Source organism: Sciurus vulgaris (genome assembly GCF_902686455.1).
Source record: "Sciurus vulgaris genome assembly, chromosome: 4".
In the NCBI taxonomy this organism is placed as follows: Eukaryota; Metazoa; Chordata; class Mammalia; order Rodentia; family Sciuridae; genus Sciurus; species Sciurus vulgaris.
The window spans coordinates 181,976,029-182,001,602 of record NC_136464.1 but is presented as its reverse complement, the minus strand read 5'-3'; the positions used below and the strand labels follow the sequence as shown (position 1 = coordinate 182,001,602).

Genomic DNA, 25,574 nt, shown 5'->3' with positions numbered 1-25,574 from the left:
TGGGGGACACGTAAGTTCAAAACCATAACAGTGGGAATCAACTAAGACATTACTCTTCTTTTTCATGTTTTCTTGAAAATTCTGTTATGTAATCCTTCATACAAAACTTAAAATTATTTAGTTAGTTCTAACATGTGTATTCCCAAGAGAATTTGGGACTCTCACGAAAACTGCAGCAATTTTCTAATTTGACTTAGGAAGAATTGGCAAGTTTTTGATACTGAGTACTCACTTGAGAAAACAGCTTGCGTTTTCCATTTGTTCAGCCTTATTCTGTCTTTTCAGCCAAGGTTCATCCCAAAGATTTTATAACTTGGTAAAGCTTATTCCTAATTATTTTATAGATTTTGTTTCCATTGTGTAGAAAATCTTATTATTTCATTTCTAATAGGCTATGGGTTGCTCAAAGTAGAGTTTTGATTTTTGTTCTGCTTACCCATGTTGAGTGAAGTCTTTTATTGAACTAAGTTGTAACATTAACTCAAAGATGTACAAATAATGATGTTATCTCTTTTGGTGGAGATAAGGGTGGGGTGGCTTGACAGTGACAGTGTGTTATGCCACATAATAACATGGCTTTCCTTGACTAGGGCCCAGTGGGGTTGTTATGTGCAAAGAGTTTGCACCACTTACCTAGGTACACGTCACTGTTCTGCCATCTACTAACTGTGTGACCTTAGGAATTTTTTAATCTTTCTGAACCTCAGGGTCCCCATCTACAAAATAGGGATAACAGCAGTACTTAATTCAGAAATATAACTATTAAGCACTAGTTTAAAAAAGCATTTAGAATGCACATTCTTCTATCACGCATCAGCATACACTAATCAAAACCTAATGCACGATTTATCCCCTGTAAGCTTCAGCACCACGTCAGAAAGTGGGGCAATGTGCATTTTGCAAATAAGCAAACTAAGCTCCAAGAATAGAGTGATGTGCCAAAGGTCACTCGGTGCAATTTAGGGGTGTCTGACAAATCCAGCTCCTAGAAAATAATTCAATCCATCAATTCCTGCCAAGGCATAGCTTGAATCGTATCATAACGTGATTGATTCATTCTACCTTGCGTGGCATTTTACTAGAAAACGAAAGCATACTGACGCAAAGGCGGCAGGCTCCGGCCTCGAGTTCGCAGGCTTCCGCCAGGAGTGACGAAAAGGGCCGAGCGCGCTCGGAAGCGCCCGACCGCCCTCGGCCGCAATCGTCAAGCGGCGGGGCTCACGCTTCGGCACGTTCCGCGCAGGGCATTGTGGGAAGGGCGGCCGGTGCAGCCGCAGCTGCCATCTTAGAGACTCCTTGCGTTGCGGCCTTCTGGTCGGAGGCGGCCTTCGTGGCGGCTGCAGACCTCGAGGAGAGGCAGAAAGTCAGCGGGCGACAGCCGTCGTTCCTCCGGCCTCCACAGGACGGCCAGCCCGCGTCCGAAGGCGGAGGCGAGGGGAGCCGGGCGCGTGCGGGGCCCGAGGCCAGCGGTTAGTCAGAGCGGCGCCCGGAAGGATGGGCCGGTCCCGGAGCCGGAGCTCGTCCCGCTCCAAGCACACCAAGAGCAGCAAGCACAACAAGAAGCGCAGCCGGTCCCGGTCGCGGTCGCGGGACAAGGAGCGCGTGCGCAAGCGTTCCAAGTCCCGGGAAAGTAAACGCAACCGGCGGCGGGAGTCGCGGTCCCGCTCGCGCTCCACCAACACGGCCGTGTCCCGGCGCGAGCGGGACCGGGAGCGCGCCTCGTCCCCGCCCGACCGCATCGACATCTTCGGGCGCACGGTGAGCAAGCGCAGCAGCCTGGACGAGAAGCAGAAGCGGGAGGAGGAGGAGAAGAAAGCGGAGTTCGAGCGGCAGCGAAAGATGTGAGTGCCGCGGGGGGAGGGGCGGGGAGACGGGGAGGGTGGGGGTGCGGGTGGGTGGACGGGGGGAGGGGTGCGGGTGGGTGGACGGGGAGGGTGAGGGATGCGGGGTGGGTAGACGGGGACAGTGGAGGATGAGGGCTGGATAGGCGCGGGAGAATGGGGGTGCAGGGTGGGTACATGGGGAGAGTGGGGGTGCTGTTTGGACAGACAGGGAGAGTGGGGATGCGGGATGGGTAGATGGGGAGAGTGGGGATGCGGGATGGGTAGATGGGGAGAGTGGGGATGCGGGATGGGTAGATGGGGAGAGTGGGGATGCGGGATGGGTAGATGGGGAGAGTGGGGATGCGGGATGCGTGCTGGCAGGTGGGGGCGCGGGGCTAGGAGAAATGCGGGCAGGACACAAGCCCCGCCGGAGGGCAGTGGCGCGGTGGGCACTCGCGGCGTTTGAAAGCCTGAAGTGGGAAGGCCCACGCGGTGGCTGCAGCAGGAAGGGCTTAGAGGGGAGAAGGCGATTTTGGCGCGCGAGGCGGAGAGTCCCGGAAGTAGGGGTGGAGTTCGGAAAGAGGTCTGCGGGCTGCCTCGGCGGTGAGGCGGGGGCTGGGTTCGCCTGAAGGTGTGAATGGCGAGCCTGTGCAGTCCGCTTTCGAAGGGCAGAGAAAGGAATTAACCCGCAGGATATAAATTGCAGTTCGCCAAAAGCATTTTTTTAAATTGAAGCTTAAGTTGAGGACAGGACTTAAAGACACGTTAGGTGGTCCACCAAAATAGACCACATTTTTGACTTAGTGTGTTTAAAGGTGTGGCGGTTGCTTTATATCCCTCTCTGCTGCTGCTACCTTTTTTTTTTTTTTTTTTTTTTTTTTTTGCGGTGCTGGGGATTGAACCCAGGGCCTTGTTTTTTTTTTAAACAAGTAAAAAACAAATCACATACTTTAAGTGTACTGTTTGACGACTTTGACACTTGATTTCACCTGTGTAACCATCATTCTATGTACGATCTATTCCTTTTTTTTACTTTTTCATTATAATACTCTAGTAAGTATATGTAGTTCTGTTTTTCCAAGGTAGTATACTTGTTTAGGAAAAGCTTTAATATTTGTTTTTATTTATGCCTTGCTCAGGTACAGAATTTTTATGTAAGGAAAATCAGTTACACTAAGGGTTCTTATTTGAAATTCTGTTTGGGTAGAATCCTGTGAATCTGAAAAAGAGTCACCTCAGGTATTTTTGGATTATGTGTAGATGTGGATAACCCACACTAAATGAATGTCTGATTTTAAAATGTAGTGTTGTGTAGGACTACTATGTATGCCTGTAATCCCAGCTTCTAGGGAGCCTGGGGCACGAGAATCTCTGGTTACAAGCAACATAGGAAGACCTCTGTTTTCAAACAAAAATATACAGTATCATTGTTTTTTACTTTTAAGATTGTGGTACTTTGATGCTCTGAATTCCCAAAAGCCACAGTAGGGAAGTAGAGTTAAACAGAGGTGCTAACTCCCTATTTAATCAGTACTCATGAGGCAGGAATATTAGTAAATTATGGTCTTCCTGAAAGGATTTTATGTGTACTTTATTGTCTGGGGGTTTTACAGTTTTCTGCAGTCAGGTATGTATTATGTAGACTTTCTAGCATACCTCATTTCTAAATGCAAAGTTATTAATAGGTATGGAGCTCTAGCATAAATATTAGAGAGGAAATTTAGCTATTTTGCTGTCAGCATTCCTTTAAAGCATATGCAGCTCTTTTTCTAATTTTGGAAATGTCAGTGATACATATGAAAACCAAGTTCAGTTAGAATTGTTTCACAGTAAACCTTGATTATATAGAATTGAGGTTTGGGGTCTGAAAAAAAGACCCTTAGCTATAAAGATAAAGCTCTCAAATAACTCAGTAGGACATAGGAGAAATTACCTAAGACATCACTGATAATTTTTCCATGTGAAAATGAAGGAAGCCTCCAAACAGTAACTACTTGCCCTTTACTAGGACTAGGAAGCTAAGACTTATAAGAAAAGTGAAAGGAAATTTGATCCATGTGAAAATGAAGGAGGCCTCCAAACAGTAACTACTTGCCCTTTACTAGGACTAGGAAGCTAAGACTTATAAGAAAAGTGAAAGGAAATTTGATATGCATAGAATAATTAGAAGCATTTAGAAAGCTATATGTGGATAGCAGAAAAGAGATCTAGGGATGACATGATAGGAAATAGAGCAGGTATATGGTTCTAGGTTGCGAGAGAGAAACTGCCATTCATGATTAGGAGGGGAAGGGACGTGGCCAGTAGCCACTTGAACACTAAATTCCTGTGTGCTGTATGAACCTTACTTAATATGGTCTAATGCATTGGAAATAATGCAAAGAAAACACTTAAGTGTTAGAGCTCTGGAAACGGGAGCAAGTGGTTGTATACAAATCCTTGTTTGTTAGTTCATTCAGCTAGTATTTACTGAGCCTTTAATAAATACCAGTCACTGTGCTAGGTAATATTAATGTAAAGGGAATTGGTCTCTTCTAAGATCTTGATCTGACTCAAGGACAGGTAATAAATAGTAATACAGTGGTAATGATACCACTGTATAAGGGACGTATCCTGGGTGGATAAATACCTTAGTTTTCTCAAAGAATGAATGGAGGGTATAGGAATAAAAACTCTGATGCTAAGTATAGAATATATGTGGATTGAAGGAGAAAGCAGCCTTCCCCATCTCTGCCATAAGGAGCATGAAAGGCAATAGTCTGAGGGTAGAGTGACCAGATATTCTTGGCTACCATATGAAATTCTGTAAGTACTGTAGTGATATAGTGACTGAAAAGGTAAACAAGACTGGAAATTAGGGAAGAGTTCGTGTATGCCATATTAAAAATTTTGGTTTCATCCTAAAAACAGGAAAGGTTTTGAGGTAAATGGCATGTCCACCCCCCAAAAAAGAAAACAGATTGTGAATTGTTGTATAGGGTGAAAACAAGTTATGAGGGAGGAGCATACAGTAAACTGAGGCAAGAATAGTAAGGACAGTTACTAGAATGGAAGGACCAATTTAAGAAACATTTAGGGCATATAAAATTGGATCTAGGACCTAAGGGAAAGAAAAGTAATTGTTGGTTTTTGTTTGTAGCGTGTCTGTTGCAGTTCATCTACCAAATGCTGCATGTCTGCTAATGGTTAAAATGTCAGAAACTTGCTGAACAGTGGCTAAGGAAGAGGGAAGATTAGGGAGTTTTGACTTGGCACTCCACTTTGGGCCATAGTTTTAGGTATTCTGAACTTACTTAAATCCATAATGAGGGACTGAAGCCTAAGGAAAGGGGACTTAATTTGTATCAGTGAAGTCATGAGAGTTTATGAAATTACCAAGGCAGAGTATAAGGAGAGAAAAGTAGTTGGTCAAGGAACTGAATGAAAGGCCCAGGTAGGAAGCAGAGCAGATACTAAAAGATGCATAGTGTCTAGTATTTTCATAAGTCTCAGATTAGATGGAAACAATAAAGATCCATTTGTTGAGTTTAACCAATTAGGAACTCTGTGGTGCCAATGGAGATGAGATTGCTGTGCCTCTTAAAATTTTAAGGCCTTAAGTAAATAACCTCTGAGCTTGTTTGTCTGTGAAATGGAGATACCTGTCTTAAGAAGATTGTAAGTGTATTTAAACTACCTAGATAGTGCTTGGCTTGTAATGAATGGGTCTTAGTGTTATTTAATACAGCTTCCATACTGTCAGAACCTGCTGAGTTTAAGAAGTGATCTTGTGAGTTATAATCTCAGTGCAGTGAAAGGTAGACCTTTAAGTTATTTTTTTACTTTGAATAGCTAGTTTACATGATCAAAATTAAATTCAGAAGGTTATCATGTCTGTGTCTCCCAGTCATTCACTGAATGGCTCCTAGTCCTCTAGTAGACCAGTATTACCATTTTCTTCCTCTTTTTTTTTTTTTTTTTTTTTTTTTTTGCAATGCTGTACATGTGTTGCATTAACTGCTAAAATAAATAGTTGAAAATGACTTCTGACAAAATCAGGAAAAGTTAATGGTCTAATGTGCTGCCTAGGCTTGAATATTCTAAGGTTGAACTAGGATCTTTAGAAGAGTACTTGAAGAGCTCATTGTGAAAGCAAAGTAGAGCTTCTATTAGCAAATTTAATATGCGAAACTGAGTATTCTTAGAGGGTGGTGCTTTGAGACAACAGGAGAGCAAAAAGACATAGCTGGTGTTTGTGTTTGGGGTTAGCCCTTTTGGTAGTTACCTCATGCATATCTTTGCTTTTCACATTTGTCCTAGAGAGACATTGTAGGATAGTAAAGTGCTTAAGTTCCTTAGCTTTGATGTCTACTAAAGTTCATATTCACAGCTCAGCAACACACATTAAGCTTGAGTTCAGAAACATAAGCTTCAGCTAATACAAATATCGTAGGAACATATGTGAGATTTAAGTGATGACATGCTATATTGAACTTTTAGAACAGTGATTTGGACTTACTAAGTACTGAATACTTAAATGCTGTTGGCTAGTAATTTTTAATCAGTTCCTAGAAATAAGCGCCTGGGATTGAGTGCACACAATTTAAAGACCAATGAAAGTAATAGTGTCCTATGCTCCATTCCAAGTTGTACTCTCATTTGACAAATCTGAACTGTTGTACCCTTGCTGTTTTGTTTTAGTAATTACCATTTTAAAGTTGATTATGACTAGTGTATTTAAAATACCAGAGAGCTTGGAAAAAGTAGGGTACTGGTAATAATACCATTTCCACTGAAAAACTTGAAGATTTTGATTTAACCTTTCATTAGCATAGATTTTTGGCAAGGAAATGGATTGAGCAGAGAATGAGGAATAGATCAGAGAAAATAATATGAGGGTGACAACTCATATAGCACATGTTTTATGGACTGGATATTAGATATAGTTTAAAGACACCATGACTACTGTTTTGAACTTCAAGAAAGTTCCAGTGCCTCAGGGAGTTAGCTCAGCAGTGGTTTTATCATTGTTTATAATGATAAATTTGCCATCAGTGAAGATGAATTTATACCTAATTCAGTTGTGTGTGTGCCTGTTAAGTTTCCTGGATTAAGTGTGTACGGGAAGGGGATGAAGTGATACTGAACTTTAACTTTTTCAATACTGGTTCAAAAAATTAAATTTTTTTTCTGAATTCCAAAATAGTGTATTTAATCTTACCAAGAATACCAACTAAAGTTGTATTCTTGTAATAAATACTTCAAGGGGAACAGTTCTGCTGTGGTGCCCAGACCTTACTGGTCTTCACTTAGAGACACATTGGCAAGGCTTACTGCATTCATGGTGGGGTGCCCAGCAGTTCCTTCAGGAACAAAGGGAGATAAGCAGCCTTGTGAGAAACTTCAGGAGGATGTTTCACACCCTCCACTGTTTCATTTGAGCTTGGGACTTCCCATTTGCCCTCCCTTTGGGCTGTAAAACCATTGAGCAGTAGTTAGACTTGACTTAGTAATAGAGCAACTCACCTTCTGTACTGCCTGTCCTGTGGCCTCTCTGGTTTGGTGTGATCAAGTGGCAATACAGACACAGGGAGCTGACCTTTGCTGATTTAATTTTTACTGTGAGTAATAACCTGAATATTTTTTGACTCATTTTGTTCTTAATAACCAAATGTATGGAAATGTGGCCTGGTTAGCCATTGTGCTAGTCCTTAGGGAGTGCTAGTCCTCAGGGATGGCTTCAATGCCTGAGAAAAACCCTGACCATGTATCAGGTCTTTTCTAATTTTACCATATTCCTAAATTGTGGACTTTTCTACTGTTGAGCTAATTTAAAGCCTTATACTATTTTCCTGCCTTTCTACTTCATATGGAAAGTTTAAATGAAATTGTTTTACCATATCCTTTTGAGTAGTCAGTACTGAGTTCTATTTAATATTGATAATTAAGAGTTGCATTGTATTGAAATTTTAAATACCAAGTTTCTTTTTTAGCTTCTACATGCAATAATTACATAAGAATCAATTAGCAAGTGTGTATGTGTGTACATTTATAAAACTAATATGAAAAGTTTGCATATGCAAAAGTAGAATATTGTTATCCTTATATACCTGTTACCCAGATTCTGCAGTTGTTAGCCTTACTTTTTCATCGTTATTTCTTTCCTTCCCTTTGGATGAAATAGAGTCAGCATTAACTTCCATTGAATTGAAATCACTAATTCTTTTAGATATTCTTGGCAATTCCTTGGTAGCACTGCAGAGAGTATATGCTGCTGTAGATAAAAGAATTATTGTAATTATTCCAATCCTGTATTTTCTTGGAAGTTAAGAAGGAAAAGGAGAGGAACATAGTAAGTCCTAGGCTTTCATATCCTTTTTTTTTTTTTTTTTTTTTTTTTTTTTAATTTAGAAGATATTTACGAGTAAGTAAATAATAGAGTCCACAGTATGGGTGCTGCAAGAATCAAAGAAACTTTCTGTAGTACCTCCTGTCTTTTTGGTGGAGAAGAAAAATGTGTAAACTGAAGTGAAGCAGAATGTTGACGACACTTTGATATTAGTGTGGTGTCACTAAATAAGTGACAGGAGTAGAGAATAAAAACCCCTTGGGTGGGAATTGAATTATTCCCAAGAATAGAATTGAGTTGAAGTGGATTGAGGTGTTTAAAGGTCAGGTTGAAACTAGAATCTTTACTAAACTTATGAATTGAATGACTGACTGTTTTATACATGGGTATGTCAAATGAATCATCAAAAGATAAAAGTTGCACATTTTATTTAATTTGGGTGGATTGTGGGAAATTCGAAGCATTAATAAATTGTCTTCTTAGTATGTAGATACACTCGTAAGAGCCTCTGAATTCATTATAATTCAGCACAAATATTACTTCATTGTGCTACTCAGTAAGATGTGAGCAAAATAGGCAATTTATAATGTTCCAGTAGCCACATTAAAAAGCTAGAATTAATTGTAATATATTCTCAGTCTGTCAAATTTTTATGAACTTTTATGTTTTTCTTAATATTAATCTTCAGTTTATACTAGATACATGTGACAAGTGACAAGAGGGAAATCAAAAATTTTATATTTGAATTTATTTTACTTAACACCTTAGTATCTATTGTTTCCTCATGTGACTTGAAATGAATTGTAAAATTATTATGTAAAATAAAGCTGATTTAATAAGACTCGAAATTAGTGTTGTTTTAAAAATATCATCAAAGTAATTGTTTTCCATTTTGTTTGCTAGTCGGCAGCAGGAAATAGAAGAAAAACTCATCGAGGAAGAAACAGCACGAAGAGTGGAAGAACTGGTGGCAAAAAGGGTAGAGGAAGAATTGGAGAAAAGGAAGGATGAAATTGAGCGAGAAGTACTCCGAAGGGTGGAGGAAGCCAAGCGCATCATGGAAAAGCAGTTGCTCGAAGAACTCGAGCGACAGAGACAAGCTGAGCTTGCAGCACAAAAAGCTAGAGAGGTAACGCTCGGTCGTTTGGAAAGTAGAGACAGTCCATGGCAAAACTTTCAGTGTCCGGTTGTGCCTCCTGCTCAGTTCAGAAAGAGATGGAATACAGACTATCTAATTCCTTTCTCATCTAAACTTACATTGCTGCGAAAGTTAATTTTTTAGCCTATTCAGAAGTGCTGACTGATACTTAAAAGTTACTTTCATAAAACTTATTCAAGGATACTTTTTGATTTAATGGAACTGGCTTATATATTTGAGAAGTGTTTGAAACTTTTGCCATGGCTGCAGGACTTACATTCTTTTTTGGGTGGGTGGGGGGAGACAGGAAGTGGTAAAGGGAAAAGGTTAAAAAGCCACCTGTGGTTGTATATTCTTTTCTGTTTATCACTCTTATTACCTAGACTGTGAGAGGCTTTTTGCCTTCAGTCAGATTAAAAAGAGCAGGGCCTAACATTGAGTGACAGCACCTGCTTTTGATAAATAGGTTTTCTCACTCTTCTTTTTCCCTTCTTTTATCCCTCCCCCTCCCCCAAATCCTGCTTCAGCACAATGGACTAATTCTAGCATTCTGATCATAAGGCCCTCCATTTTCCTAATGTGTTTCAAGGAATCTTTTTAGGAAAAATGTCCAGAATATTCATCCACTTTTTTAGTATCTACTAACAACTCCTTTTTTTCTCTAGAGAGTTATGAAGGAACAGGTTGTCCTTGTCTGGAGTCAAGCTAAACACATGATTTGTTTTATCAGCAGCTGGAGCAGAAGTTGAAAATGTCTTTCTGTGAGACAGTAATTTGCTACTGAAGCTTTATGGCTTGTTTGCACTGATTACTCCAGGATCCTAAAACTTGGTGAAAGTCACTGGGACACTCAGGGCAAATTAGTTCACAGCATTGAGTGTCACCCATCAAATAGTTTGTGTAATAAACATGAAACCCATTGGTGTGACATAGGAAATCTTGTAGTTGTATTTTCTTGAACTGAAATATTTGACTTGAAATATATGGTTCATTGTCATTTCTCATCTTGGACAAGTTGATGTAGTATTAAATCTCTTTGCTTTCCAGTAAGCTTAGCTTATAACATGGATTTTCTCTTGTCCTGTCTTTAGATATATGTGTCTATATTTATAGTGGATTTCACAGATTATAAAATCGAATGTGTGAAATTTGCATTTTTACCAGTGCTTTTAATAATGAAGTATTTTTGGAGTAATTGTGCTATCTTGTAGCGAGTTATTAATCATAGTAAAGATTTTTTTCTCTTCATTTGCTTTTTGTTTCATATTAACAATTTTTTTTTACACGGACACAACCCTCTGACAGTCTTTCCAAATATTAAAATCATTTGACTATGTATGCTGTGATCTGAACACTGCCCAAACCATCAAGCAGTCTTCATATAGTTTGCATTATAAAATTTCATTAAATTCTCCAAGCAAAAATAAATTGCAGAATTTTATTTCCTAACCATGCATCCCCTGGATTCCTGAATTTCAGTTCAGACTGTAGATGACAATATAAGCTGCCTTTAGAAATTGTCAACATCTGAATGTTAAGTCCATTTTCCCCATGGAAGAAGCCCTTAGTTCCATGAAGTATGGATTACCATTTGTATTTTTCACTAACAGTAAATGTATTTTTCTTATTAATTGTTTGCCTTAGGAATGATGAATTACATTTTTTTGTTCCTTCTTACCATAAACATCTGCATTCCTCAGCTCAGCCTTCCTTGTATGTTGTTTCTTTATAAATGGTTGAGCTGCTGATGCAGGTATTGCCAAGCTAACAGTACAAATCATTTTAAAGAGGAAGCTGGCGCGTATGGCAGCCGAGGAGCACACTCTGCAGGACACTGGACAAGACAGTAAATATTCAACTTTTAATGCTGATTAAAGGAGTATAGGTAAAGAATACGTAGGTATACATAATTGGTGAGACAAATATTCACTTTATTTATATTTTATATATTATTTTTTAATTTGGTAAATACTATCCAGTTTTGTAGTTGTCCTTGTTGATTTGTGTGATATTAAAATATTAGTAATAATTGCCAGGAAACTATCATTAGGGAGGGTTTAGTCGGTTGCTGTTTGGACTGGGAGGGATGATTTAAATTTAGAGCTAGAAACCAATTTTAGTGGCTGCACAGTTTATCATTTGTCAGACAGAAGGTAGCTATAAAGCTACCCTATAAGTCAGATCAAAAAAGTTCAGAGAAAGTTTAGTAAATATTTATCAATAAAAATAAACATTTTATTTTTCTAATATCTTAACATGTCCTCCCCTTTAGGAGGAAGAACGTGCAAAACGTGAGGAGCTAGAGCGAATACTAGAAGAGAATAACCGAAAAATTGCAGAAGCACAAGCCAAACTGGTAAGTATAAAGCATACCTGAGAAGTATTTTCATTTGCCTTTTCTTTTAATAAGTTTTGTGGGATGATTTTGTGCTTTTTAATTTGACTTATTTGGGGGGGATTCTCAGAGCTACTCTAATGATTTGAATTTAAGGCAGGTGTGTGTGAATAGTTGATTAAATTTTTAGTCTGGAAAGAATTCCAAATTTTTAAGTGGTTTATAACAGTTTTCCTGGGGAAGTTCTACTTTTACCTCTCCTCAGTTTTTTCCTACCCTAAGCTCATTTACATTTCTTCTCTGCCTCAAAAAACTAACAATAAAATCTTGGGAGTTATTTGGGGTTGAGGTTGTAGCTCAGTGGCAGAGCTGTTTGCCTAGCATATGTGAGGAACTGAGTTCAATCCTCTCAGCACCACATAAAAATAAATAAAACAAAGGTATTATGTCCATCTACAACTAAAAAAATATTTTAAAAAAATCTTGGAGTTTTCTAAAGCAACTGATACTTAGCATTTTGCTTTGGGCTACTTACCTGGTTATCAGTCACCAGGAAGAATATATATTTAAGCAAGTATACCAGGGTAATAAAATTCTTTTTCCTATTCCTAGTTTATAATGTGCTAACCACAAATATAGAGATTTAAGTAATTATGATAATGAGAGATATAAAGGTGGTAAACTACAATTTTAAAATTTTAATAAGTAAACCAATATAAAAACTCAGAGCAATTATTTTAAAAGAAACTATATCACTTCTGTTTTCCTTTAAGAGTGAATATTTTTTGAAATAGCCTCAGTCTGAGGAAGAAGAAAGCTAGAATTCAAGGATTATGGATATGAGTATTCCAAAACACAAAGGGAGATAGGTACTATGAGGAAAGACTTTTATCCCGTGAAGGTGGTGTGTATATTCAAAGAATATAAATAAGAGACGAAAGGAAATTTACCTAAGTTGGTGGTGGGAGGTGATTAGTGGTACTTAATGCTCAGGAGTAAAGACACAATCCAGGAGGAACTCTTGGTTGTGGGGAGAAATATAGAAGTTTGTCTAGTTAGAAATGTGTTGAGAATAATATGGCCAAAGAAAGATGTTTATTGCTGAGTAATACTGTTGACTGGAGGTGGAAAGGCATGGCTAGTCTGTGAAGTCTGTTCCTTCTTTTTGTGTGTGTGCATTATGAGCCCAGGGCCACTCAACCACTGATTTACATCTCCAGACTTTTTTTTATTTGACTTTTAATTATGAGATAGGTCTTGCTAAGTTGCCCAGGTTGGCCTCAAACTTGCTTTTCTCGCGAGTAGCTGGAATTAACAGGCATGCACCACTGCTACCTGCTTATGTTTATTTAAAAAAAAAAAAAAAAAAAAAATCTGTGACTGTGTTGACAAGTGCACAGTAAAAGATCTCAAGAGAGTCTAACAATGGAGCCTATTTAGAGTACAGTGAAGGAGGACTTTAATGCATTATCCTATAATTCACAAGAGTCCGAAAAGTTAACATGGTACAGTTGATTCTAAAGCATGACTTATAAAGTGTATCCTGGATAAAGACAATACTGGAAATAAGCTAGGTGACATAGCTTGTTACAGAAGATCTTGACAGTTATCACTGTCTTGTTTATTTTGAAGACCAAAATGAAATCTGTATTGAAAGGCCTTAATCCTGCTTTCTCAGTAAAATACCTTAAAATCTGCTTAGGTAAAAGAAAAAGATACAAATGTGCGATGTATGAATCATTATAAAATTTATCCTTACAAATAAATATGTGATAATGCTTTTTTAAAATCTGTACATAAGAGGAAGTCAGAGGGAGTGTGAGTTTTGTTTTGGTTTGGTTTGGTTTTGGTACCAGGAATTGAACTCAGGACCACTTAAGACACATCCTATCCCTTTTTATTTCTTCAAATTTTGAGTTTCTTAAGGCCTTCCTAAGTTGCTGAGGCTGGTTTTGAAATCACAGTCATCCTGCTTTGGCCTCCCAAGTAACTCGGATTACAAGCGGGCAGAGTGGAGCCTAGGAGAGCTTGAGTTTTAAACAGTCAACTTTAAAGGGTAACTACGGTCTGCTTAGGGAGGTGTGGACATTCCCGAAGAGAATAAAAATATGATTGATCTTTAGAAAATTAAAGCACAGTTACCAAGCAATTGAAACTAGAATTCCTCATAGGTTATGCTGAAGAGATGGGATAGCTGTGGTAGGTTTGGTTTGTGGACAGCGTGGAAATTCCTTACCTAGGGTATGACTTGCCAAGGTTTTGGTCCCTCCTGATCATGGGTGTCTTTTGTCCCTTTAGCAGCTTTCCTTGTTTACTCACATGAACCAAAAAAATACCACCTTTTGTGTATTATTACTAGGAACAGATTGGAACTGTACTTTTCAAGTGGTAAGTACTTTCAAGAGGAGTACTTTTCAAGTGATAATAATAGATAATAGTTTTGTGTTTTCAATTCCATTTTGTCTAAGACATCTACTTTTGAAAAATACAGCGAGATGAATTATTAGAAAGATGAGATCAAATTGGCCTCTAATACACTTAGTCTTGGTTTCTACTTGTGGATTGATTGGTTTTCAGACTGTTGTTGGACTGTGGACCACTTAATGCTAATAAGGTTCTAGGGTGCATAAATTTAGGTTTGAGCTGGTTAACTGTAGGGAGCAATATTGTTCTGATGACATTTTGTCAGTAAAATGCTGTGAAAAGATACCATAGGGGAAAGAGATTTGAATTTTAGACAAGTTGGTAAGAATTTAGACATACTTAACACATTTGCTTGTTGTGGCAAGTTAGAAGCATAGGAAACTTGATGTTGCCACAGTTTTTTATTTGATTCTATTGGTAGTCATGTTGGCAGGGAAAGTAGAATGTCCTTTGTATAAAATTATTGCCGTGTAGATGATGGCATGCAACACATTGAGGCTTCTTTCATTTTTATTAGACTTTTCTCTCCCTGAGGAAAACTGAGTTTTTAGCACTGTGCTTTAATCTTTATATATGATTTTTAGGAAATATAGTGTAAAATACATAGAGGATTCCATTGAAATAACCTGGTATTTGTGAAAGGAAGGAGATGTAATAGCATGTTGCAGATTAGAACTTTCCTGGGTATATCAGCAGTGGCAGTTTATCTGATCAAACTAAAATTTGTGCTTGCTTCATGAGTATACAAAAAGTGTGGGCTGTTCATTGTTCTATGCACTGTGTAAAGCAAGAAGATAGGAAGCATCCTGGCTTCTAGAAAATGCAGGGAGAGAGGAATTGTAGACTCAGGAACTGTTCACTAAAATATGTTTTGAGAAGCATTTTGGTTAAAAAGTAGGCAAGGCATTAGTTTCTTTTAAGTAATATATTTAATGTGGAAACAAGACCAACTCCAAGAAAAGTTAACTAAATAATATGGAAATGTTTGGGAAGTGGTGTCAGTGATGTGAGATAATTGATCTGTTGTCATGGTGGGAAGCCTGAGAAACCTTTCTAGAAGAGGTACCCCTTTGCTGGGTTTGGGTGGATTAAATCTGAAGCAGGAGGCAGTGAGAGGAAATGAAGCAGGGCAAAGGCCTTTTGAGCAGAAATAATAGAACAACAATAAGAGCTGGTGAAATGGAATCTTGGGATGTGGGAAAAGGAGTAACAGTGATGTAAGTAGAAGTAAATCATACTGAGGTATGTATGTTAAGCAGTGTTAAGTAAGATTTTGAAAGCAGATTAAAGATAGATAAGAAAATACTCTTGGAGGGAAGGAGATTTTTTAAAACATGAGTGAAAGCATAATAGCAGTGATAGAAATGGGTAAAGGAGACCAACTTCCTAATTAAAGTCACAATAATTGACAAATAAAGATTATATAAATACAATAAAAAGTAGTTACAAAAATTTCTGAAAATAGGGAAGCCAAGGAATGCCCCTCTCTTTTTGTTTTTCTTTAATAGCAAATCTCAAATTGGAAAAGCTTTTGGAAAAGCTGTGGCAGTATCCTGTGTTGGTAAGGATGTAGTGTAAGGAGTGCCCTCTATATGATTATCCTGGGAATTTAAAGGGAAATAACAATTTCCAAAACTACATAACTGTAAATCAGTAAATATCAAATACCTTAATTCTTCTAAGAATGTGAAAATGGATCATAAAAATAAATTGACACATAAAATAAATTATAATTTATAAAATAAATAATGTTACACAAAAATAAATTTCTTCCCAGATTATTTAAAATAGTAAAACATGGTCCAGGTTATTAGAGAAATATAATCAGTGAATTATTCTGATAATACAGGGGAAATAGGAAATAAACAAATAGAAAACTTACATCTATAATGCCCTATTATTTCAAAAAAAAGTATTTTGTATATTTTAAGACAAATATATATGCTAGAGTGCTAAGAATAGTTATCTTTAATGAGTAGTTCTCATTTTAGCTTTATCAGTTTCTTCATGTTTTACAAGTAATCTATCTCTTCTATGAGCACACAAAATTAGAAAGGTTAACTTGAGCCACACTTTTGACCAGCTTTTCAGTAGATCCTTATGACAAAAAGTTAAGTCCAGTGATGACAGTAATGTGTGAAGATTAGCCACTCATGTATGAAAGTCAGTATTAAGTGCTCTAGTCATGGGTAGTTTTTACTCACTTCACTTCCAAATTCTCTCTCAAAATACTTTGTCTTTCCATAAAACAAAAATGTTTTAACTGACACACATACTTGATTTGTAAAATCAAATAATTCATCTAAATGTGACTTGATTTGACTTTGGCAACACACAGATGTCTTCAAATATTGGAAGAGTTATTGTTAATACAAGAAGGAGATTTTTTTAAGTAGCACTAAAATTTAAAATTTTTTGAAATCTCTGCAGTTTTCATTATTATTGTATGCCTGGAAAAAAACCCAGATATTCAGAAATGTGTATCAAACTTTCTTACTTCGAAAGAGAAGCAGCAGACTTTTTAAAAGGTGTTACATGTTGCTGTGGAACAGTGTTCTTGGGGGAGACAGTGTTGGTAGGAAAAACAACCCTCAGCCTGTTCCCCTGGTGGAGGTGGTGGTAAAATAGGAATGAGCGGGACCCGGTTAATTAATCTACATGTACACACCTAAATTAAGTCTCAGACTGGCAGGTTTAGTAAAATTATAAATAACATGCTGATTAGAGGAAGGACAGGTTAATTTTGACTAGATGGGCATTCTTTGCAGTTTTAAAATATGTGAAAATTAAAAGTTCTTGATTTATAGGTGTCTTTAATGTTTAGTTTTCGGCTCACTGCTTCCTTGTTACATCACTTTGAACACCTATTTGAGAGGTGTTTGAAAGTAAACCAGAGTTCACTTTACAATTGAGAGAACTCTGTAGAGAGTTCTTAGAAAAAAATGTGAGTTAAAAACTTTTATTGTGTTTGTGTAGTAGGCTGAAAAAGGCCCTCTTCAAAGAAGACACTGTTTCTAATTCCTGAAATCTGAAATGTTACCTTGTTTGGCCAAGAAAAGTGTATAAAGGAAACTTTGCAGATGTGATAGAGTATCCTATCCTGAATTGTTTGGTGAACCTGAAATGCCATCACATGTGTCCTTTTTAAAAGAGAAGGGGTGTTTTTACCATACAAAACAGCAGAAGCTGAAGTAAAAACAAAGCAGAGAGAGATTTGAAGATTGATGTGATGTGGTTAGAAACCAAGGAGTCCTGGGAGTCACCAGAAGCTGGAAGAGCCGTCAAGGGGCTTGAGCCTACAAAGTGGTTGTGGCCCTGCTGTCTCTTTGATTTCAAACTAGTGATACAAGTTCCATACTTTGTCCTCTAGCATATGTTTCTCTTGTTTGGAGCTAAAAATGTGCATGTGGTTTTGGAATTGAGTAGAAGCTGAACGGATTTTGAGGCATGTGATGGAAAGTGGATACATTGCTTTAAAATGACTGTTGGCTTTAGAACCATGGACTTTAAAGGTGCTCTGGCTAAAAGCTGGTCAGGAACATGTTATTGGAAACTGAAGGAAAAGAGTCCTTTTTGTGATAGAAAACCTAGCTGATTATATCTTGCAGTTTTACAGAAGGCAGAATGTATAAGGAGAATTCTAAGTAAGTGTTTAAAGTGTAGCCTGGCTTCTTCTTGTTCATAGTAAAATAGCAAGAGGAGATAAAAAGAATGAACTAAGTTTGAAAGAATTCAACACTTGACGTTTGGGGAAAATCTCAATCTGTTAGATTATAAAAGATGTTTACTGGTAGAATTTGCTCTGGAAAGAAAGCCATAGGTTTGACTAGACAAATTTTTGCTGTTGCTAAAGAGACCATGCATGTGACTTATTTGGTTCCTCTGCCATCTCAGTAAAAGTTAGGAATGGATGAGATTACCAGGAAAGACCTGTGTAGGTTCCTCACGTCCATGTATGATCTTTGTTGAAGACTGCTGTGGTTTGAACATCTCCAAAATGCATTTTGAGATTTAATTGCCATTATATTGGGAGATGGGAACTTCAAGAGATGTTAATGTCACGAGGACTCCTGGAATGGATTAATGCTGATTTTATAAGACTTAATTGAAGGTTTGATCTCTTGCTCTTTCCCCTCTTTTGGGAATGCTCCCTCATCACATGATAGCCTTTACTGTGTTGTGACGAAGCAAGAAGGCCTTCATCAGATGCTGGATATTGGCTTCCCTGGCTTCTAGAACTGCAAGATATCAATTCCATTTCTTTATAATGTACCCAGTCTGTGGTATTGTGTTATAGTAGCCACAAATGAACTAAGAACCCACAAGGTTTCTGAAAATGTTATTATAGAAACACCACCAACTCTGAACTGAGAAGGTCAGAAAAGATATAATAAAAGAAGGCTGTTGACTCCCAAGAGTCTGCACACATAGGGAAGGTTGATGGGAAGATGAACAAAGAGATTTGAGGATACTGATCTTGAAGATTAGAGTGATGTGTCCTGGTCTTCAGAAGCTGGAAGGGGCAGGGGCAGAGTCTCCACTAGAGCCTTTGGAGGAAAAGTGTCTCTGCCAGCAGGTTGATTTTTGCTTTGGGGATACTGATTCTGGACCTACCCTCTCCACAGTACATTTCTGTTGCAAACCATCCAGTTTGTGATGATTTTTTTTTTTTTTTTTTTAATATAGCAGCCACATGAGATTAACACCGTTTGAAGGAGAACAGGGCATTTTATGGTAGAATGAACATGTGTAAATTGAAATGGCACAGTATGGAGGAGAGCATATATACACATTTTAAAAGATGGAAAAACATGGCACCAAATGTGTCAAATATTTTAATTTAGTTTGAAATGAAGGATTTCAGTCAGGGTAATAGGCTTGTTCCTTGATTATTAAAATTTAAAAATGCTGGTTTAAGATCTTAATGTAGCTGGACGCAGTGGCCCATGCTTGTAATCCCAGCATTTGGGAGGCTGAGGCAGCCTTAGCAGTTTGTTGAGGACTTAAGCAACTTAGTGAGACCCTGTCTCAAAATAAAATATAAAAAAGGACTCAGGGATATGGCTCAGTGGTTAAGCATCACTGTGTTCAATCCCTAGTACCCCCCCCACAAAAAAGGAAATAAATAAATAAGTAATCTTAATGTATCTGGGGACAGCAGTTTAAAATATAATTAGATATTGTGTAGGATGGCTTGAAAGACAAGACTAGAAACAAGAAGCCATTGTAAGCTAGTGAGAAAGCGGAGTCTTGTGTGTCCATAAAGTAGCAGTTCTTAGGAACTGTAAAGAGAGAATTGATAAGCTAGGCAAGCGCTGGGGTGTATGTACACAGAGTAAGAGGGATAAGAAAGTGCCAGTACCATGGAAGACTTTCCTGATACAATCATTCCTAAGAACTAATTCCAGGGATTAGCAGGCATTTAAGGAAAACTTAAGCATGTAAAATAGAACAAATGACCAAGACAAAAATCTAACTCCAAAGAGAAGAGGTACACACGATTCAAAGAGCCATGTCTAGAAAGTATAGCTTTTGTTTGAAACTTTGGAACATGAAGGATAAAAGACATTCTGATAAGACATACAGTGTTTCTGTTGATGGTATCATAGAGCATTGTCTTCGGAGGTCTAAGCAGTGATTTTTTTGTCCCTGGTATTTCATACCTAGCTCAATTATCAGTCTTTTACCTTTCAAAAAGTTGTCTTCACTTTAGTTAATATGGCATCTCAGGAAATATCCAATGTTGATGTTCTAAAAGTGGTTTAAGGTTAGAAAGGTAACAAGAATTAAAATAGATTGAGAAGGGAGGATGTGGTGGTATGAATTCTCTTTGTGTGGGAGCTAATGATATCATGTAAGGATAGATTGGGAATATTGTATACTGTAAGGAGATATCTAGCAGCATTACTAAATTGCTATAAGAATGGAGGGGATATTGTATCACCCTTCTATGATTTTTTTTAACCTTGTAAGTGAATAAGTTTTCAAGAATTTTATTAATGTAGTTTCATGAGGGTCAGAACTAATCACATCTAATTTCTTTTTAAATCTTTTTTTTTAATTCATTGGTTATTTAAAGTGAAATATACATTAATTTATAGAGGAGATGACAAGTCAAGTAATTGAATTTACAAATGGCAGAGTGTATCAGGATTTGTGTTCTGGAAGGTTTAAAATGCCAGAAGTTCGTATTTGTTAGTAGTGGCATGGTTCCCAATTGTACTGGTTTTCATTTTTTTTTTTTTTTTTCTTTTTTCTTTTTGCATCATTTCTGTAATTACTCCTGATAACAAATATCTCTATCTTTGGGTTTTTTTACATTTTATAAGATTTCATGTGTATGCATATATCAAGTAGTGAGTGGTTTTTAATATCCTTACTTAATAAAGGGACTGTTGCTTCGGCAACACCTTGAGTAAATTTACAGGCAGCATAAGTGAAGGCTGAAAGTAATTTTTTATGATACCATTATACTTTCTGAGTAAAGATAGCCTTATCCTTATCCCAGGATACTGGGAGGGTAAGTAGGCCCTCACCTGTAATGGTACCTTTTGCTTCTGTATTCTCCTTCTCACCCATTGCTCTTGGGGTGGGTCACAGAGTCCTGGGTGTAATGGCCAGGAAGACTTGTCCTGATGTAATGGCTCTGGTGTTGTAAGCCTTAATTTTATCCTTGACCTCCAAGATGTCCACCACTGTATCCTTGTGAGTAAGCTTTGTATTGTTCCTACCCCCATGTAGACTAACCCCATGCAGACACTCCTTTCTTCTGTATAAATGTGAAACAAAAGAAGAAGATAGAAGAACAATGAATATTTTCTGCTAGGTAGAGTCAATCAGGATGGAAGAAGTTAATTAGGGGGTGGCTAGGGTTTAGAAAAATACCTTGCAAGTAAGATGCAGGGGTACTAGACTTAGCAATGGGTGGACAGAAAAAAACACTTTTTTGGGGGATTCTGGGGAATCAAATTCAGGGGCACTTAACCACTTAAACCATATCCCTGGCCCTTTTTTATTTTGTTATTTTGAGATGCGGTCTCACTAAGTTGCTGAGGCTGACTTTGAACTTGAGATCCTCCTGAGCCACTGGGATTACAGGCATGCCACCAGCCAGAAAAAAATTCTTATATATTGGAGAACCACTGTATTAGTGTAAGAGATGTCTTTTGCTTTGTGTTTGAAGACTCTGTTGAAGAGTGGAAAGCTGTAATAGAACGAAATACAAAGATTTTTGCCTGCTTGATTTATTTTTTAATTATCGTGTTCCTAAGTACTTCTAATTGGTGCTGTATTCGGTGCACTGGGAATTCTTCTATTGAGACATAGGGTCCCAGATAAATTATAGCTCTTCTTTATATACAATCCTACTTATATCTTATGTTTGTAGACCTAAATGAAAATGAGGCTTGATTCTTTGTGGTATAAGGTAATTTAAGTACAGTATAATTTGTCTAGAAATTGCTTTACTTTATAATTTTTGTTTTAATTTTTGCGTTTTATCACGTGGTTCACATGCCCCCCCCCATTTTTTTTTTTTTTTTTTTGAAAAATATAAAGTCCCTGTACCTTTCTCCTTTCCCTGTCTCCATATTCAATTATGGTTTTATTTTTCTAGAATTCTTAAAATGCATGTTCAGGCAGAGATAAATATATGATATTTTTATTCTCTATTATTTTAGAGATAAATATATAATTTCTATATTCTTTATTTTTATAATATTTTTATTTTATTCTATTTTTATTTTATTTTTATTCTTTTATTCCCTTATTGCATGAAAGTAGTGTATATTGTATGCATGCTATTGGGCATTTTGCTTTTATCCTATATATAATAGCATATTTTAGAAACTTCTGTTTTAGAACATGAAGACCTTTTTTAAGTTTATATTTTTTAAGTACATGTTCTGTTTTGTTGTTGTATAATTTATTTAGTCAGTGCTTAATTGGTCATCTTTTGGATTTTTTGCCACTCTTTTCCTTTTATGAACTATGTTGCAGTATGTAACCTTACCAAACTATTAGTTTTGCATGTGTACAAGCATACTTATAAATTCCAGAAGATTAAATCATTGGGTAAAAGTATTACAAAACGTACTATTTTGATAGGGATCAAAGTGCACTTTATTAAGGTAGCACATGCTTTTGTGCTTTTGAATTTCTCATTGTATAGGGTAAAAGATGGTATCTCTATAGTTCTAATTCTGTTTCTCTCAGGGGTTGAGGTTGTGATGTTCTTTCCACCTTTTTGTCTTTTTACCCTCTCCCTCCCCAGGGTTCTAATATGCTTTTCTAGGGCAGTGTTAAATCTTTAGGAAAAAATGAGCTTGGGTGTTTATATTGGCAGTAGTTTCCTAAACACCTGCAGCAAACTTTTATTCAGTGGTACACATTTAAGCTTTTACCCTAACTTTGTGATGATTTATTAAGACTGAATAAAGGAATTGCCATATGAATTGGCTAAAGAACAGAAACATATTTTTTTGTTGTAATTATGGAAAATCTAAGGAAGATTAGTGATTTGAAATGGATTCTAATGTACAGGTAGAATTTTAATGTAAGTTTAAAGCCTTATAGAAATATGGTGATTTAGAAACAAGCTATATTCTGTAGATGGTGGGAAATAATTGGAAATTTGAGGGCAAGTGAGAAATCATAAAGAAAGACAAGCATTATCTGTAGGATAGATTAAAGGACACACCGAAAATGGCATATCATTTTAGGTGTGCAAGAAATGTGTGACCCTGAACTGGTTTGGTGGCAACAGATATGAGAATGAATTCTAGACCAGAGAGAATATAGAAGAAACATTAGTAGACTTAATGATCAGTTGTTGTCAGAGAAGGAGGCGGCAAAATCAATCTGCAGAATTAGGGCAGCGTTTAGGATAGAAGAGTTTAAATCTTTGAGCATGTTGAATTTTTAAGGAACCATTGGATCTCCCAGGTAGATGTCCATCAGCCCTCTGTAATTGTAGCTTAGCAAAACAATCAGAAAACAGTATGTCAGAGCTGTCTTGGATTTTCCACCTGGCCCAGTTACCAGGGCTCTGCTCATTTCAACCTGATCTTTGCTTCTCTCTGACCTAACCTAACTATAGTAGATTTGCACCACCGTCTGTCTTCTGCCTTTCAGTCTTCCCTGCATTGTCTTATACCTTTTTGTCTTACATATTTAGGTGTTTCTTTTCCTTTTGTGTTGCTACCTACAAGATAAAATTTTAGCATTTTTGCATACCAGAGCTATTATTTTTCCATCTTCTCTGCCAGCAGTCCTTCAGTCTAGTCACATTGTGTTTTACTTAAAAAAAAAAAAAAAAAAAAAAAAAACAGTGAGTGGAGAAAAAAGGAGGGATCTGGTGGAGAACCTGATGTTTTGTATTAGAGAATATATAGGAGGGAATATTTTCAAAATACTTAACTGAAGAATTTATTCAAAATAAAGAAGAAGGTCACTGGATATATTGTTATTGACCATCTTAAAAATAGTTTCAATAGAATAATGGAAGTAGAAGCAAAGACTTAAAATGGCTGAAGTGAAAATTGGAGGGAGTGTAAAGGATGCAGTGAATGTTTTAAAAAGATCAAGATCAGTGAAAAAAGGACAATGTGTTGATAACAGATTGAAAATTCAGGAGTTAGAAACGGGCTGTCACGGTGGCACTGTTAACACTTGGTGTTGAGAAATTCTTTGTGGGGGACCTTTCCTCTGCATTACAGAATATCTAGCATTGTTCATGATCTACCCTCCACATGCCAGTAGCCTTCCCCATTTGTGACATCTACAATATCCTAATCATTGCCTAATGTCTTAGGGGAAGAGGAATAACATTATGCTTGGTTGAGAATTGAGGAATTGGGTGTGGAAGACAGGAAGAAAAGACTTAATAATAAAGTTCATGACAGTGGCCTGAATTTTCTTGGTAAAGAGAGGAAACCTGTAGAAGAATGCAGGAAGTTGCTTGCTTGAGATTGAAGGAGTTGAAGGTGCTATAAAAGTTACTTTAATCAGTGTCCATTTGAAATTAGATAGCATTTTTAGTCCACATGGTCAAAATGTTTCCTGATTTTTCTTTTTTTTTTTTTTTTCTCCAGGAAATTGTGTCTGTAGTATTTCTTGGTTGCATATTAACAATACCATGCAGCCCCAATGGGAATTTTTCATATCATTTATTGTATACCTTTCTAATTATGAATATAGTAATCAGTAGGTAACATTTTAAAAAATAAATCTGCCTTGGTTTATAATTGATAGAAAATAGGTAAAAAAAATCTGTACTAAAGATGATTTATAGAAATTGCATTTTCAGAATGTGTTCTTTCCTAGTTTGTTGTTCATAAAAAGTGAAATACAGAAAATGAAGGAATAATAAAAGAGTTCTATTTCTTCACTTTTTCATTACTTATTGTGTGACATTAGGTATGCTTTGAGAAACATGCTCTTGGATGTTGAAGTTGTCACCTGATGGGCAGGATATTAATAAAAAGCATGGAAATCATAGTTCTGATTTTTCCTTTTAATTTACAGGCTGAAGAACAGTTGAGAATTGTTGAAGAACAAAGAAAGATTCATGAGGAAAGGATGAAACTAGAACAAGAACGACAACGTCAACAAAAAGAAGAACAAAAAATTATCCTGGGCAAGGGAAAGTCCAGGCCAAAACTGTCCTTCTCATTAAAAACCCAGGATTAAATTGCAAACTCTGAACTTTTTACAAAGAAAAATGGAAAAACTTTGTATGGTAGCTTCATGTTGAAGTGGTTTTGTTTTTTGTTTTTTGTTTTTTTTGGTTTTTTTTTTTTTTGTTTTTGTTTTTTTAATTTGGAAAATCTGGAAAGTTAGCTTGTTCTAATAGGGGCTATGCTCTGCAATCCCTTTTATTTTTATTTTTCTCCCTTAACTTCCATTAAGTCAAATCCTTATCAGATCATTGCTGTCTTCTAAAAAGTGATATTTTTTTCACGTGTTTGGATTCTGTATTGTGGTCTGAAGAAGAGCAGATCACTTTGTAACTAGATGGTCTGATAAGGTTTTTACTGACCCACTGACTTCAGGGTTATACTCTGTTTATTACATCATAATGCTGGTTTTGCTGACTTTTTGTTTTTTTATGTCTTTATAAAAAAAGAAAAAGTTGGTAATTGCATTGGAAAATCCCCAGGGTATTACTGGACCTGTGTGGTATATTGTTAAACCAGTATCCTTGTGATACTGTTGCTCTTGATGTTCCTGATACAGGTAAGGAAATAGTTGGTCAACTCTGATACAAAAAAAATATATATATATACAGTTCAGTATTGTCTCTGTTCAATTTGTTTTTATTTCATTGACAAAATCAAACCAGCATTCCCCATTGTGTAAATAAATGATTTTGCTGAATAAAGTAAAGTCTTAAATTCATATGTTTAAGCAATTTTTTTTAAAGTTCTGTTATGTCTTAAAAAGAGGGTGGTTTACTTTTTGATGGTCAATAATATAAAAGTCTTAGAACTATGCTATACTTCCCCTCATTTATATTTTTAGCATAGG

At 36.8% G+C, this 25,574-nt stretch overlaps 1 protein-coding gene across 2 annotated transcripts; it reads left to right on the top strand.

Annotated features, from left to right (window-relative positions):
• Positions 1-1,267: 1,267 nt before the first annotated feature.
• On the top strand, positions 1,268-25,445 carry ARGLU1 (arginine and glutamate rich 1). Of its 2 annotated transcripts, none has more exons than XR_013763485.1 (4): positions 1,268-1,841; positions 9,055-9,280; positions 11,078-11,645; positions 24,573-24,639. XR_013763485.1 is itself a non-coding variant. In XM_079137890.1 (4 exons), the coding sequence occupies exons 1-4, from the start codon at positions 1,495-1,497 to the stop codon at positions 24,735-24,737; spliced, it is 822 nt and encodes a 273-aa protein (XP_078994016.1). In that variant the 5' UTR covers positions 1,272-1,494; the 3' UTR covers positions 24,738-25,445. The 2 variants fall into 2 exon arrangements, 1 of the variants encoding a protein (XP_078994016.1); XM_079137890.1 differs by having other exon boundaries at positions 1,272-1,841; positions 11,562-11,645; positions 24,573-25,445.
• The last annotated feature ends 129 nt before the right edge of the window (positions 25,446-25,574 follow it).

What these genes read in the sequence shown, in the direction of transcription:
- ARGLU1 (XM_079137890.1), top strand. Translation starts at nt 1,495, where the DNA reads ATGGGCCGGTCCCGGAGCCGGAGCTCGTCCCGCTCCAAGCACACCAAG. An exon ending in TTCGAGCGGCAGCGAAAGAT is followed by an intron (nt 1,842 to 9,054) that starts GTGAGTGCCGCG and finishes TTTGTTTGCTAG; the next exon opens with TCGGCAGCAGGAAATAGAAG. An exon ending in CAGCACAAAAAGCTAGAGAG is followed by an intron (nt 9,281 to 11,561) that starts GTAACGCTCGGT and finishes CCTCCCCTTTAG; the next exon opens with GAGGAAGAACGTGCAAAACG.